Consider the following 15,008-nt stretch of genomic DNA (forward strand, 5'->3'; position numbering starts at 1 on the left):
GTCTACTTTCCTGTTTTTGCCACCAAAGTGGATAACCTCACATTTATCCACATTATACTGCATCTGCCATGCATTTGCCCACTCACCAGCCTATCCAAGTCACCTTGCAGCCTCCTAGTATCCTCCTCACAGCTACCACTGCCCCCCAGCTTCGTGTCATCCGCAAACTTAGAGATGTTGCATTCAATTCCCTCGTCCAAATCATGAATATCTATTGTAAATAGCTGGGGTCCCAGCACTGAGACGGAACCAGTTATTCAATTGGTCTGCCATATCCTTGTTCCCCATGATCAATTCACCTGTTTCTGACTGCAAGGGACCTACCTTTGTTTTAACTAATCTTTTTCTCTTCACATATCTATAAAAGTTTTTGCAGTCAGTTTTTTATGTTCCCTGCCAGTTTACTTTCATAATCTATTTTCCCTTTCCTAATTAAGCCCTTTGTCCTCCTCTGCTGGACTCCGAATTTCTCCCAGTCCTCTGGTAGGCTGCTTTATCTGGCTAATTTGTATGCTTCATCTTTTGTTTTGATACTATCCCTAATTTCCCATGTTATCTGTGGAGGCACTACCTTCCCTGATTTATTATTTTGCCAAACTGGGATGAACAATTGTTGTAGTTCATCCATGCAGTCCTTAAATGCCTTCCATTGCAATCCACCATCAACCCTTTAAGAATCAATTGCCAGTCTATCTTGGCCAATTCACGTCTCATACCCTCAAAGTTACCTTTCTTTAAGTTCAGAACCCTTGTTTCTGAATTAATTATGTCACCCTCCATCCTGATGAAGAACTCAACCATATTATGGTCACTCCTGCCCAAGGGGCCACGCAGAACAAGACTGCTAACTAACCCTTCCTCATTACTGAATACCCAATCTTGAATAGCCTGCTCTCTTGTTGGTTCCTCTACACTTTGGTTTAGAAAACTATCCCGCATACATTCCAAGAAATCCTCTTCCTCAGCACCTCTGCCAATTTGATTCACCCAATCTATATGTAGATTGAACTCACCCATTATAACTGTTTTACCTTTGTTGCACGCATTTCTAATTTCCTGTTTGATGCCATCCCCAACTCCACTACTACTGTTAGGTGGCCTGTACACAACTCCCACTAGCGTTTTCTACCCCTTAGTGTTTCGCAGCTCTACCCATATCGATTCCACATCCTCCAAGCTAATGTCCTTCCTTTCTATTGCGTTAATCTCCTCTCTAACCAGCAACGCTACCCCACCTCCTTTTCCTTTCTGTCTATCCCTCCTGAATATTGAATATCCCTGGATGTTCAGCTCCCAGCCTTGGTCACCCTGGAGCCATGTCTCCGTGATCCCAACTATATCATAGTCATTAATAGCTATCTGCACGTTCAACTCATCCACCGTATTACGAATGCTCCTTGCATTGAGACACAAAGCCTTCAGGCTTGTTTTTACAACACTCTTACCCCTTGTTGAAAAGTGGCCCTTTTTGATTTTTGCCCTGGATTTGCCGGCCTGCCACTTTTACTTTTCACCTTGCTACCTATTGCTTCTACCCTCATTTTACACCCCTCTGTCTCTCTGCTCACACATTTAAGAAACCCTTTCCTTTTAACTCCATCCTCGACTATCCCATTTGACACCCCATCCCCTTATTCAGTTTAGAAGGAAATGAGGATGCAGGAAAAATCGAAGGTAGACAAAAATGCAGGAGAAACTCAGCGAGTGAGGCAGCATCTATGGAGGGGAATGGGGTGAAGGAAAATGTGACGTCAATTTCGGGTCGAGATATGGGTTTATACTCTCTAGAATGGAGAGAGAGGGGATCTTATAGAAACTTACAAAATTCTTAAGGGGTTGGACAGGCTAGATGCAGGAAGATTGTTCCCGATGTTGGGGAAGTCCAGGACAGGGGCTGTGGGAGAGCCTGGGAATGGGAGAACTTTTTTCACACAGAGAGGGTGAATCTCTAGAACGGGAGGGTAAAGCAAGGGATTACCTGAAATTGGAGAAGTCAATGTTCATACCGCTGGGGTGTAAACTACCCAAGTGAAATGTGGGGCGCTGCTCCTCCAACTTACGGTGGGCCTCACTCTGGCCATGGAGGAAGCCCAAGACAGAAAGGTCGGATTTGGAATGGGAAGGGGAGTTGAAGTGCTGAGCCACCGGGAGATCAGGTTGGTTATTGTGAACTGAGCGGAGGTGTTGGGCAAAGCGATCGCCCAGCCTATGCTTGGTCTCACCGATGCAGGCACCTAGAGCAGCAGATGCAATAGATGAGGTTGGAGGAGGTGCAGGTGAACCTCTGCCGCACCTGGAAAGACTGTTTTGGTCCTTGGATGGAGTCAAGGGGGGAGGTAAAGCAACAAGTGTAACAAGCGTACACAAGTGTAGTAATAAGAATCTATGGGGTGACTTTTTTCACGCAAAGGGTGGCGTGTGTATGGAACGAACTGCCAGAGTAGGTAGTTCAGGCAGATTACTATTGCAATGTTTATGAAACATTTAGACAGGTACATGGATAGGACAGGTTTGGAGCGATATGGGCCAAACGCATACAGGTGGGACGAGTGTCGATGGGGCATGTTGGCTGTTGTGGGCAAGTTGGGGAATAGGGCCTGTTTGACTGAGCAATAGTGAGCAAGTCGTGACTCTATTCCTTGGAGCGCAGGAGGATGAGAGGTGAAGTTTCGGAGGTGTATAAAATTATCGGGAATAGATCGGGAAGATGCACGGAGTCTCTTGCCTGGACTAGAGGAATGAAGAACCAGAGGACATAGGTTTAAGGTGAGAGGAGGAATGAAATGCATTTACTCATTCTATTCCCTCTCATGATCTCACCATCGGTCACACTACTTTACACCACCCAATACAGATTTTATACAGGTTTTAAGAAATTAGTTCTGAATTTGACTGACCCGGATTTATTCAAGAAAGATGTCCATAGATACTTACAATTGGGGTCCCAAAGGGAATATAACCTGGAAAAAAGGTAGACATGAAAAGATTTCACCATTGTGGCCACAGCCAACATTTACTTCATTTACTTCCCCTACCCCCCCCCCCCCCCCCTAACCCCCCCCCCCACCCACCCCCCCCCCACCCCTGCACCCCCCCGCGGCTGGAGCCCAGCTATCTGCACTGCTATTGAGGGAGTGCAGCGTAGGTTTACAAGGTTAATTCCCGAGATGGTGGGACTGTCATTTGCTGAGAGAATGGAGTAGCTGGGCTTGTACACTCTGGAGTTTAGAAGGATGAGAGGGTATCTTAATGAAACATATAAGATTATTAAGGGTTTGGACACGCTGGAGGCAGGAAACATGTTCCCGATGTTGGGGGAGTCCAGAACCAGGGGCCACAGTTTAAGAATAATGGGTTAAGCCATTTAGAACGGAGAGGAGGAAACACTTTTTCTCGCAGAGAGTTGTGTGTCTGTGGAATTCTCTGCCTCAGAGAGCGGTGGAGGCAGGTTCTCTGGATGCTTTCAAGAGAGAGCTAGATAGGGCTCTTAACCATAGCGGAGTCAGGGGACATGGGGAGAAGGCAGGAACGGGGTACTGATTGGGGATGATCAGCCATGATCACATTGAATGGCAATGCTGGCTCGAAGGGCTGAATGGCCTACTCTGCACATAATGTCTATTGTCGGCACCACGGAGACGTCGACAGCAGTGTGGCCTCGCCGGCAGCAGCGGTGAAGACTCGTGACGATGGGGCCTCAGCGGTGGTGAAGCCTCGCGGCGGCGGGCGGTGAAGACTCGCGATGATGGGGCCTCAGCGGTGGTGAAGCCTCGCGGCGGCGGCGGTGGCGATGTCTCGCGGGTCGATGGTCGATGTGAGCGTGTAGAACCACCGTGAGAACAATGGAGGACCCGGCCTGGGGGGGGGGGGGGGGGTCGCTGTGAGCGGAGAGGGGAGGAACAATGTACATTGGGGGGGGGGGGACAAAGGACAATGGGGACCCGCTGTTCGTATACATTGTGTGCGCAAGCAAAAAATCTCACTGTGCCAAGTCACATGGGACAATAAAGTATTCCTATTCCTATTCCATGTCTCCCAGTAATGTGTACAATCTGTGACAATGGAACTTCCCCCTTATCAACCTTGGTCCTTCCCATTTCCAAATCTCAGTTCAAACTCAAGCCCAATCGAATAAAGTACACTACTAAACCTAAACACAAGTAAATATTACCTGTCTTTCGCTCATATCCCTCCATACCCTTCCTATATCAGCCACATAGAGTCATACTGGATAGACGGTTTGTACCCGCTAGAATTTAGAAGATTGAGGGGGGATCTTATAGAAACTTACAAAATTCTTAAGGGGTTGGACAGGCTAGATGCAGGAAGATTGTTCCCGATGTTGGGGGAGTCCAGAACAAGGGGTCATAGTTTAAGGATAAGGGGGAAATCTTTTAGGACCGAGATGGGGAAAACCTTTTTCACACAGAGAGTGGTGAATCTCTGGAATTCTCTGCCGCATAAGGTAGTTGAGGCCAGTTCATTGGCTATATTTAAGAGGGAGTTAGATGTGGCCCTTGTGGCTAAAGGGATCAGGGGGTATGGAGAGAAGGCAGGAACGGGATACTGAGTTGGATGATCAACCATGATCATATTGAATGGCGGTGCAGGCTCGAAGGGCCGAATGGCCTACTCCTGCACCTATTTTCTATGTTTCTATGTTTCTATACCGCATGGAAACATTAATGTTCGGCACAATTTGCCCATACCGACCAAGATGACCCATCCACGCTAGTTTCATATGCCTGCATTTGGCCTAGATCCATCGAAGCCTTTCCTAACCATGTACCTCATCCCCAATCAGTACCCCAAAGTCTGAGGGAGTCCAGAACATGGGGCCACAGTTTAAGAATAAGGGGTAAACCAATTGGAACGGCATATGGGGAGAAGGCAGGAACGGGGTACTGATTGGGGATGATCAGCCATGATCACAGTGAATGGCGGTGCTGGCTCGAAGGGCCGAATGGCCTCCTCCTGTACCTATTGTCTATTGTAGAGCATATAGAATTGGCAGTCACTGTTATCAGGGCTATCCAGCCTCCACCAGCAAGGTGGAAACATAACCCAGTCTCCTGCTGTCAAATGCTGCTGTTCTTACGCCCCCTGGACAATGCATTCAATGTTAGCAACACTCACACACTGATGGTGTCAGCACTCTGTTAAATATGTAACTTTTACAAAGAATTTCAACAACAATTAACTTCTTGCTCTCAAAATGTTTTTGGACAAGTATTGTTTCACCCCTAAAACAAACTGAAGTATGGAAAGTTACAAGTCCTCAACAAAATGAAGCAGTCCAGCTCTGGGGGGAGCAAGAGCTAAGCAAGGGTCAGGCACACGTGATGGCAAGTGCCTGGAGAATATGCCCCACTGAGGCACTGGGCTAACCTCCTCCAACAAGAGGAGAGAGTTTGGGAGGACATGTTGCAGTTGGATAAGACGTGGGTGAGGCCGCATTTAGAGTATTGTGTTCAGTTCTGGGCACCGTGTTACAGGAAAGATATTGTCAAACTTGAGAGGATGCAGAGAAGATTTATAGACAATAGACAATAGGTGCAGGAGTAGGCCATTCGGCCCTTTGAGCCAGCACCGCCATTCAATGTGATCATGGCTGATCATCCCCAATCAGTACCCCTTTACTGCCTTCTCCCAAGGTCTGAAGAAGGGTTTCGGCCCGAAACGTTGCCTATTTCCTTCACTCCATAGATGCTGCTGCACCCGCTGAGTTTCTCCAGTATTTTTGTGTCCCCTGACAAGAATAGTGCAGCCCATGGAGTGCACCAGCAGCGCCTCGCCGGTGGCCCCGTCGGTCGGTCGGCAGCCCGGCCAGGTGTCCGACCTTCGGACCTTCGCTTACCGCCGACACCACCACCACCTCTCCTTCTCGTAGCCGATCATCGGTTCATGAGTTGGATGGGGCGCGGACTTTACCCGCGGCCCGGGTCAAAACTCCTCAGTTGGCCCGGAGAGCACGCCGATGAGCTTGTTCCCGAGAAACTGCTGGGAAAGCTGTTCAGCCGGAGAAAAAATGCAGATGTTGGCGTTGGCAGACAGCCATGTAGATGTTGTTCTCCCGGGGAGACGGCAATGGCTTTTGCCCCAGGTGGGTGGTAGTCTGCTGAAGGACCGGCCTTTCCCACCAATGCACATGGCTTCTCATTCCTGCCTTTCTTTCCCAGCGCGGGATGTTTCTTCTGATACAACCACGAGCCGCCACGTCTCATCGCCCTTCCACTCAACTTGTCCAGGCAAACCAAGATGCCCCATCTAAGCTAGTCCCTGCACTCGTGCAGTCACCATTGCCGCAGCGTATTGTGGACGCAGCCCAGACCATCACACAAACCAACCTCCCTTCTATTGAGGGGGTGCAGCGTAGGTTTACAAGGTTAATTCCCGGGATGGCGGGACTTGCCATATGCTGAGAGAATGGAGCGGCTGGGCTTGTATACTCTGGAGTTTAGAAGGATGAGAGGGTGTCTTATTGAAACATATAAGATTGTTAAGGGCTTGGATACGTTAGAGGCAGGAAACATGTTCCCGATGTTCGGGGAGTCCAGAACCAGGGGCCACAGTTTAAGAATAAGGGGTAAGCCATTTAGAACGAAGTCGAGGAAACACTTTTTCTCACAGAGAGTTGCGAATCTGTGGAATTCTCTGCCTCAGAGGGCGGTGGAAGCCGGTTCTCTGGATACTTACAAGAGAGAGCTAGATAGGGCTCTTAAAGATAGCGGAGTCAGGGGATATGGGGAGAAGGCAGGAACGGGGTACTGATTGGGGATGATCAGCCATGATCACATTGAATGGTGGTGTTGGCTCGAAGGGCCGAATGGCCTACTCCTGCACCTATTGTCTAATGCCTATTGAAGATAGACACAAAATGCTGAAGTAACTCAGCGGGAGAGGCAGCATCTCTGGTGAGGAGGAATGGGTTGAGACCCTTCTTCAGACTAAGTCAGGGGAGAGGAAGATACAAAGATAAAAAGCATAAGGTGTGAAAACAGGACAAAGGGGATGGAGATCACGGTAAATGTAGAATAGATCATTGTTTGGTGGGGGGGGGTGATGACAACGAAGCACACAGAGATAAGATGTCGTCTGAGACAGTCAGACTGGTGGGAGAACTGTGATGGGGGGGAGGGGGAGGGGGGGGTTGGAGAGAGAGGGAAGGCAAACGTCACTTGAAGTTAGAGAAGTCAATCTGGCGTCTCCAACGCACCCCCTCCTCGTGGAACCCCCCTCGTGACGTCCCGGCTCTGGAACTCTTTATCCAGAACTGCCGCCGTGACGTCAACTGTCTCAACTCCTCCACTCCCCTATCTCACTCCAATCTCTCCCCCCCTGAACGCACTGTCATTGAATCACTCCGCAACAACCCAGATTGGGTTATCAAACCAGCCGACAAGGGAGGTGCCGTGGTAGTCTGGCGCGCCGATCTCTACAAAGCTGAGGCCATGTGCCAACTCTCGGACACCTCCTCCTACTTACCCCTGGACCATGACCCCACTGACGAGCACCAGGCCACCATATCTTGCACCATCACCGACGTCATCAATTCCCACGCCCTGCCCGACCAAGCTTCCAACCTCATCGTTCCCCAGCCCCGGCACGGCCCGGTTTTACCTTCTCCCCAAAATCCACAAACCATGCTCTCCCGGCAGACCCATTGTCTCTGCCTGTTTGTGCCCCACCGAAGTTATCTCCACATACCTTGACTCCATCCTATCCCCCTTGGTCAAATCCCTTCCTACCTATGTTCTAGACACCTCAGACACTCTCCGCTGCCTCCGCGCATTCCACTCTCTAGGCCCTCACCCCCTCATCTTCACCATGGATGTCCAGTCACTCTACACCTCCATCCCCCACCAGGATGGCCTCAAAGCCCTCTGGTTCTTCTTCGACCAGAGGAGCAACCTATACCCAGCCACTGACACTCTCCTCCGCCTAGCGGAGTTTGTACTCACCCTCAACAACTTTACGTTTGACTCCTCCCATTTCCTCCAAACACAAGGCGTAGCTATGGGCACACGCATGGGCCCCAGCTACGCCTGCCTCTTTGTCGGGTACGTTGAACAATCCTTGTTCAATACGTACCAGGGCCCCATCCCCGACCTCTACCTCCATTACATTGACGACTGCTTTGGGGCCACCTCCTGCACCCACACACAACTGACTGACTTCATCCACTTCACCACCAACTTCCATCCGGCACTCCAATACACCTGGACCATTTCCGACACTTCCCTACCAATCCTTGACCTCACCATCTCCATCGCAGGGGACAGACTTCTGACCGACATACACTACAAACCCACTGACTGACATGGCTACCTGGACTACATGTCTTCCCACCCTGCCCCCTGTAAGGACTCCATCCCCTACTCCCAATTCCTCCGCCTACACCGCATCTGCTCCCAGGATGAGACGTTCCACACCAGGGCATCGGAAATGTCCTCGCTCTTCAGGGAACGGGGATTCCCCTCCGCCACCATAGATGAGGCTCGCACCATGGTCTCTTCCATACCCCGCAACACTGCTCTCTCTCTCCATCCCCGCACTCGCAACAAGGGCAGAGTCCCTCTGGTCCTCATCTTTCACCCCACTAGCCGGCAAATACAACAAATCATCCTCCACCATTTCCGCCACCTCCAAAGCGACCCCACCACTTGCCACATCTTCCCATCTCCCCCATGTCTGCCTTCCGCAAAGACCGCTCCCTCCGCAACTCCCTTGTCAATTCTTCCCTTCCCTCCCGTACCACCCCCTCCCCGGGCACTTTCCGTTGCAACCGCAAGAAATGCAACACCTGTCCCTTCACCTCCCCCCTCGACTCCATTCAAGGACCCAAGCAGTCGTTCCAGGTGCGAAAAAGGTTCACCTGTATCTCCTCCAACCTCATCTACTGCATCCGCTGCTCTAGATGCCAGCTGATTTACATCGGTGAGACTAAGCGGAGGTTGGGCGATCGTTTCGCCGAACACCTCCGCTCAGTCCACAAGAACCTACCTGAACTCCCAGTGGCTCAGCACTTCAACTCCCCCTCCCATTCCCAATCCGACCTCTTTGTCCTGGGTCTCCTCCATTGCCAGAGTGAGCAACACCGGAAATTGGTGGAACAACACCTCATATTCCGCCTGGGTAGCCTGCGTCTCGACTCCTCCCTTTTTCATTGAATTCTCCCCCCCACCCCCCTATCAGTCTGAAGAAGGGTTTCTGCCCGAAACGTCACCTATTTCCCTCACTCCATAGATGCTGCTGCACCCGCTGAGTTTCTCCAGCAATTTTGTGTACTTTAGAGAAGTCAATGTCCATACTGCTGGGGTGTAAGCTGCCCAAGCGAAATATGAGGTGTTGTTCCTCCAATTTGCGCTGGGCCTCACTCTGACAATGGAGTAGGCCCAGGACAGAAAGGTCAGTGTGGAAATGGGAGGGGGGGGGGGGAGGTTAAAATATATAGCAACAGGCAGATTATGTTGGTTTAGGCGGACTGAGCTACAAGTGAACATCTGCTTCCTCTGACAAGACTGTCGGGGGTCCTTAGACAGTGTCGAGGGGGGAGGTATAGGGACAGGCGTTGCATCTCCTGCGGAAGCAGGTGAAAGTACCTGGGGAAGGCGTGGTTTGGGTGGGAAGGTGCAATACCTGTCGCTATAGCTCTCCCTTCGACTCCTCAATACTCCACAGCCTTTACACCATCTACAAGGCTAAAGTCAGGAGTGTGCTGAACAACTCTGCAATTGCTTGGATGAACGTGGCTCCAACAGTACTCAGTGACCATCATTGATTGGTACGTGTTGCTTTAAGCATTCATTCTCTTCATCACTGGCGCGGCGGTAGGGTTGCTGCCTTACAGCATCAGAGACCCGGCTTCAGTCCTGATTGCGGGTGCTGTCTTTACGGAGTTGGTACTTTCTCCCTTTGACCGCGTGGGTTTTCTCCAGGTGCACCGGCCTTCCTCACTCCAAAGATGTACAGGTTTGTTGGATTCAGTAAGTGGTAAAATTGTTCCATGTGTGCAGGATAGTGCTAGTGTACAGGGTGATCACTGGTTGGCGCGCACTTGGTGGGCCGAAGGGCCTGCTTCCGTGCCGTATCACTACAGCCTAAAGTAAAGTCGAAATGACCTTTAGCTACGAGCTTGCACTGCAGATTAAACTCCATTTCTGTAGCTGATCCATACTTTATACTTTATAACTGGGGTCAAGGAAAGAGCGTTCACGTCGCGGCCCTGTTTCCACCAATCTTTGCACCAACATGCACAAGAAGCACAAGAAACGACAAGACAGACACCATTGTATGCAGATGCCGAGATGTGCGTTCAGCTCTGGTTGAACAACCTCTAATCTTGTGCGTGGACTCGATAAGAAGAACTTTATAACTGTATACTTTGGTAGCCTTCCTCCTTGTCAGCAATCCTAACAATCTTGTCATCTACAAACTTAAGGGCCTGTCCCACCGGCATGCGATTGCATGCGTCTGGCGCGACCAAACGTGGACGCTTGAGGCTTACGGCCTCGCGGGGCCGGTCTCAATTCGAACCATGGAGGCGTATGGAGTTGTGCGGGGCTGGTCCCGACACCATACTCACCAATCAGCTGGGCAGGAGGCGGGCCGACTGAATTTGGACGTCGCACGGCGTCGGGCGGTGACGTCATCGCGCAACGCCAAGCGCTAGGCGTACGCCGTCAAGATGCCGCGTACGATGTCAAGACACCGCGTACGACGTCAAGACGCTGCGCTGGCCCTCAATGCGCCTGCAGGTCGACAGGCCGTTGGCGCGCGGGATTTTCGGACAGTGCGGGATTTTCGGAGCCCCGCGCGATGTCGGGACCACTTACCACAGTCCTCCAGCCTGAATAAGGACTTTTCACCTCAACTCCCTGCCATGTACCGCACACAGAATAATGGGAGGAGGAAAAATTAAAATAAGCATGAGCAAAACTATTTTTGCAAAATCATAAAAATGTACCTGACATTCTGAATGGCATCAGAATCTTCTCGTTGGTGTCTGGGTGCAAAACCGCCTTAAAGCAAATCAAAGGAAAACGCTGAGGATCACTGTGCAAGATGCCTTTCAATACAACACAGGGAGGGTGCGGGCATGATGGTGTAATGGCTAAATCACTGGACTTACATGGCTGATAACATAGAGGCAGGAAACATGTTCCCGATGTTGGGGGAGTCCAGAACCAGGGACCACAGTTTAAGAATAAGGGATAATCCATTTAGAACGGGGACGAGGAAACACGTTTTCTCACAGAGAGTTGTGAGTCTGCGGAATTTTCTGCCTCAGAGGGCGGTGGAGGCCGGTTCTCTGGATACTTTCAAGAGAGAGCTAGATAGGGGATATGGGGAGACGGCAGGAACGGGGTACTGATTGGTGAGGATGATCAGCCATGATCTCATTGAATGGTGGTGCCGGCTCGAAGGGCCGAATGGCCTACTCCTGCACCTATTGTCTATTGATAATGCAACAACTGTGCAACCAAAATCTGCTCTAACATCATTTACAAGTTGCCGGTCAAAGGATGTCAAGATGAATTGCGGGAAGGAGATAGATTCATCGAGCAATAGAGTGTGGAAACAGGCCCTTTGGCCCAACTTGCGCACACTGACTAACATGCCCCATTACGCCATCATGGCCCATTACACCAACCAACATGCCCCATAGAGAGATAGAGAGCTTAGCCTGGTGTCTAGGTGACAACAACATCAGCAAAACAAAGGGGCGAGGTGGAGTACACGCCCCCAGTCTGTGTCAATGGTGGTGAAATGATGATGATCAAGAGCTTTTTGTCCTGGTCCAACCACATTGGTGATACAGTCGAGAAACCACGCCAATGCCTCTACCTCCTCAGAAAGTAGATAGCCTCTATTTCCCCAGATTCAGCTACAGTTTCATCCCAGCTGTTTGTTATCAGGCAATTGAATCATCCTATCAACAACTAGAGAGCGGTCCTGAGCTACCACCTACCTCATTGGAGACCCTCGGACTATCTTTAATTGGACTTTACTTTGCACTAAACTTTATTCCCTTCATCAATAGACAATAGGTGCAGGAGTAGGCCATTCGGCCCTTCGAGCCAGCACCGCCATTCATTGTGATCATGGCCGATCATCCACAATCAGTACCCCGTTCCTGCCTTCTCCCTATATCCCCTGACTCCGCTATCTTTAAATAGACAATACACAATCCTGCATATGTACACTGTAGACGGATCGATTGTAATCATGTATTGTCTTTCCGCTGACTGGATAGCACGCAACAAAAGCTTTTCACTGCACCTTGGTACACGTTCTCTGGATACTTTCAAGAGAGAGCTAGATAGGGCTCTTAAAGATAGCGGAGTCAGGGGGTATGGGGAGAAGGCAGGAACGGGGTACTAATTGGGGATGATCAGCCATGATCAGATTGAATGGCGGTGCTGGCTCGAAAGGCCTACTCCTGCACCTATTGTCCATTGATATGAGTTTGGTTGCACAGTATGTAAGCTAGCTGATGGTGCCAGGGAGACATTTATTTCAGCTAATAGAAGCATTAACCACATTGGTAGTTATTCATTCTAGGGATGCTGATGACATTGACCAGTTGCAGTGATGCCATCCTAAGGTGCTCCACATAGAATTGAAAGGGATCAACTTCAAAAGGTCAATGAGGAATCAGTCTCTTTAATATGGGACCGGCAGCTGAGGATAGTATTGCGTATAATCTTCATTGCTTTTGGGCCTGAGCTACAGGGAGAGATTTGGCAGGCTGGAATGGCAATCGGCCCTTCGAGCCAGCACCGCCTTTGCATTGCTTTTGTTGTTAATTCTAAATCGACATTCCGAAAAAAAGCTATGACATCAATCATTCCTATAGGAAATTGCCAATCAGGTGGTTCAATTAATGAAATGTATATTATTAAAATAAATTAAATATTTCATATAATTCAGTATTAATCATGTACCGATTGGGAAATATCATTGAGGATGTCTTACAGGATTACTTGAAGTAAAAATGCTTACCTGTTTGATTTTTTTGTGCCTCCCAAAGCTAGACAAAGACAAATGAAGAGAAATTAACCATATAACCATATAACAATTACAGCACGGAAACAGGCCCTCGCCCCTTCTAGTCCGTGCCGAACACATATTCTCCCCTAGTCCCATCTACCTGCACTCAGACCATAACCCTCCATTCCTCTCCCATCCATATTCCCATCCAATTTATTTTTAAATGATAAAATCGAACCTGCCTCCACCACTTCAAATGGAAATATAGAAATAGAAACATAGAAATTAGGTGCAGGAGTAGGCCATTCGGCCCTTCGAGCCTGCACTGCCATTCAATATGATCATGGCTGAATAAATTGCACATGGCTCATTGCACACAGCTACCACTCTCTGAGTAAAGAAGTTCCCCCTCATGTTACCCCTAAACTTCTGTCCCTTAATTCTCAAATCATGTCCTCTTGTTTGAATCTTCCCTATTCTCAATGGGTAAAGCTTGTCCACGTCAACTCTGTCTATCCCTCTCATCGTTTTAAAGACCTCTATCAAGTCTCCCCTTAACCTTCTGCGCTCCAGAGAATAAAGACCTAACTTGTTCAACCTTTCTCTGTAACTTAGTTGCTGAAACCCAGGCAACATTCTAGTAATTCTCCTCTGTACTCTCTCTATTTTGTTGACATCTTTCCTATAATTTGGCGAGCAAAATTGTACACCATACTCCCAAATTGGCCTCACCAATGCCTTGTACAATTTTAACATTACATCCCAGCTTCTATACTCAATGCTCTGATTGATAAAGGCCAGCACACCAAAATATTGCTTTACCACCCTATCTACAGTACATTGTTAGTACATGATCCAAAGGTGAATGGCCAGTAGAGTAAAGACAACTTCAGTTCTCAGGATCAGTTGTCAGGACAATGTGTATTATGGGTGGCACAGTTGGTAGAGCCGCACCCTCACAATGCCAGAGACTCCGCTCGATCCTGTCCTCGTGGGTGCTGTTGGTGTGGAGTCTGCACGTTCTCACTGTGACTGTGTGGGTTTCCTCCGGGTGCTCCAGTTTTACTCCCATATCCCAAAGATGAGTGGGTTTGTGAGTGCGGCTTCTGTAAATTGCCTCTAAATTAAAAACATAGAAACATAGAAAATAGGTGCAGGAGGAAGCCATTCGGCCCTTCGAGTCTGCACCGCCATTCATTGTGATCATGGCTGATCGTCTCAAATCGTGCCTGTCTTCTCCCCATATCCCTTGATTCCACTAGCCCCTAGAGCTCTATCTAACTCTCTCTTAAATCCATCCAGCGATTTGGCTTCCACTGCCCTCTGTGGCAGGGAATTCCACAAATTCACAACTCTCTGGGTGAAAACGTTTTTTCTCACCTCAGTCTGTTGTGGACAAATTGTGGGGGAGCATAGAACATGCTTTCAAGATGGCGCCCAACACAAGCGACTATTTGCCTGCCAGCAACAGAAGCAGATCCACAATCTCATATTACAATCGCTCCACACTCTTGAATCTCTATTCCTGCAGCAACGAAGGGTTTCGGCCCGAAACGTTGCCTATTTCCTTTGCTCCATAGATGCTGCTGCTCCTGCTGAGTTTCTCCAGCTTTTTTGTGTACTCTCACTAAACATTATTCCTTTATCAGGTATCTACACTGTAAATGGATCGATTGTAATCATGTATTGTCTTTCTGCTGACTGGTTAGCACGTGCAAAAGCTTTTCACTGTACCTCGCTACACGTGACAATAAACTCAACTAAACTAGTGTGATTGGGTGACATATTCCCCAATTTTCCCCTCTCATCTTCTTCTTCAGCTCCCCTCAGTCATGGCTGACCATGGGTGTCTCCAGGGTGCTATTCCCTATATGGAGGACGCCTGTGCTTGACTTTGTTTAACGCGGGGAGACTGGTGCACAGACAGCCACCCCAAGGTCCTTGACAGATCTGGGTCAGGATCCAGTGGCGTGGAGTCCAAGACGACCGGAGACCCTTTTCTGCCGCAGCCTTCA

At 49.2% G+C, this 15,008-nt stretch overlaps 1 protein-coding gene across 1 annotated transcript in view; it reads right to left on the reverse strand.

Annotated features, from left to right (window-relative positions):
- The window catches only part of LOC129694297 (sideroflexin-5-like), a 237,661-nt gene that overhangs the window by 155,737 nt on the left and 66,916 nt on the right, over positions 1 to 15,008 (reverse strand). Inside the window, 4 exon segments of the mRNA XM_055631006.1 lie at positions 2,935 to 2,960; positions 10,967 to 11,021; positions 13,006 to 13,017; positions 13,019 to 13,033. Coding sequence (XP_055486981.1) covers positions 2,935 to 2,960; positions 10,967 to 11,021; positions 13,006 to 13,017; positions 13,019 to 13,033 — 108 coding nt within the window.

Source organism: Leucoraja erinacea, unplaced genomic scaffold (assembly GCF_028641065.1).
Source record: "Leucoraja erinacea ecotype New England unplaced genomic scaffold, Leri_hhj_1 Leri_60S, whole genome shotgun sequence".
Lineage (NCBI taxonomy): Eukaryota > Metazoa > Chordata > Chondrichthyes > Rajiformes > Rajidae > Leucoraja > Leucoraja erinaceus.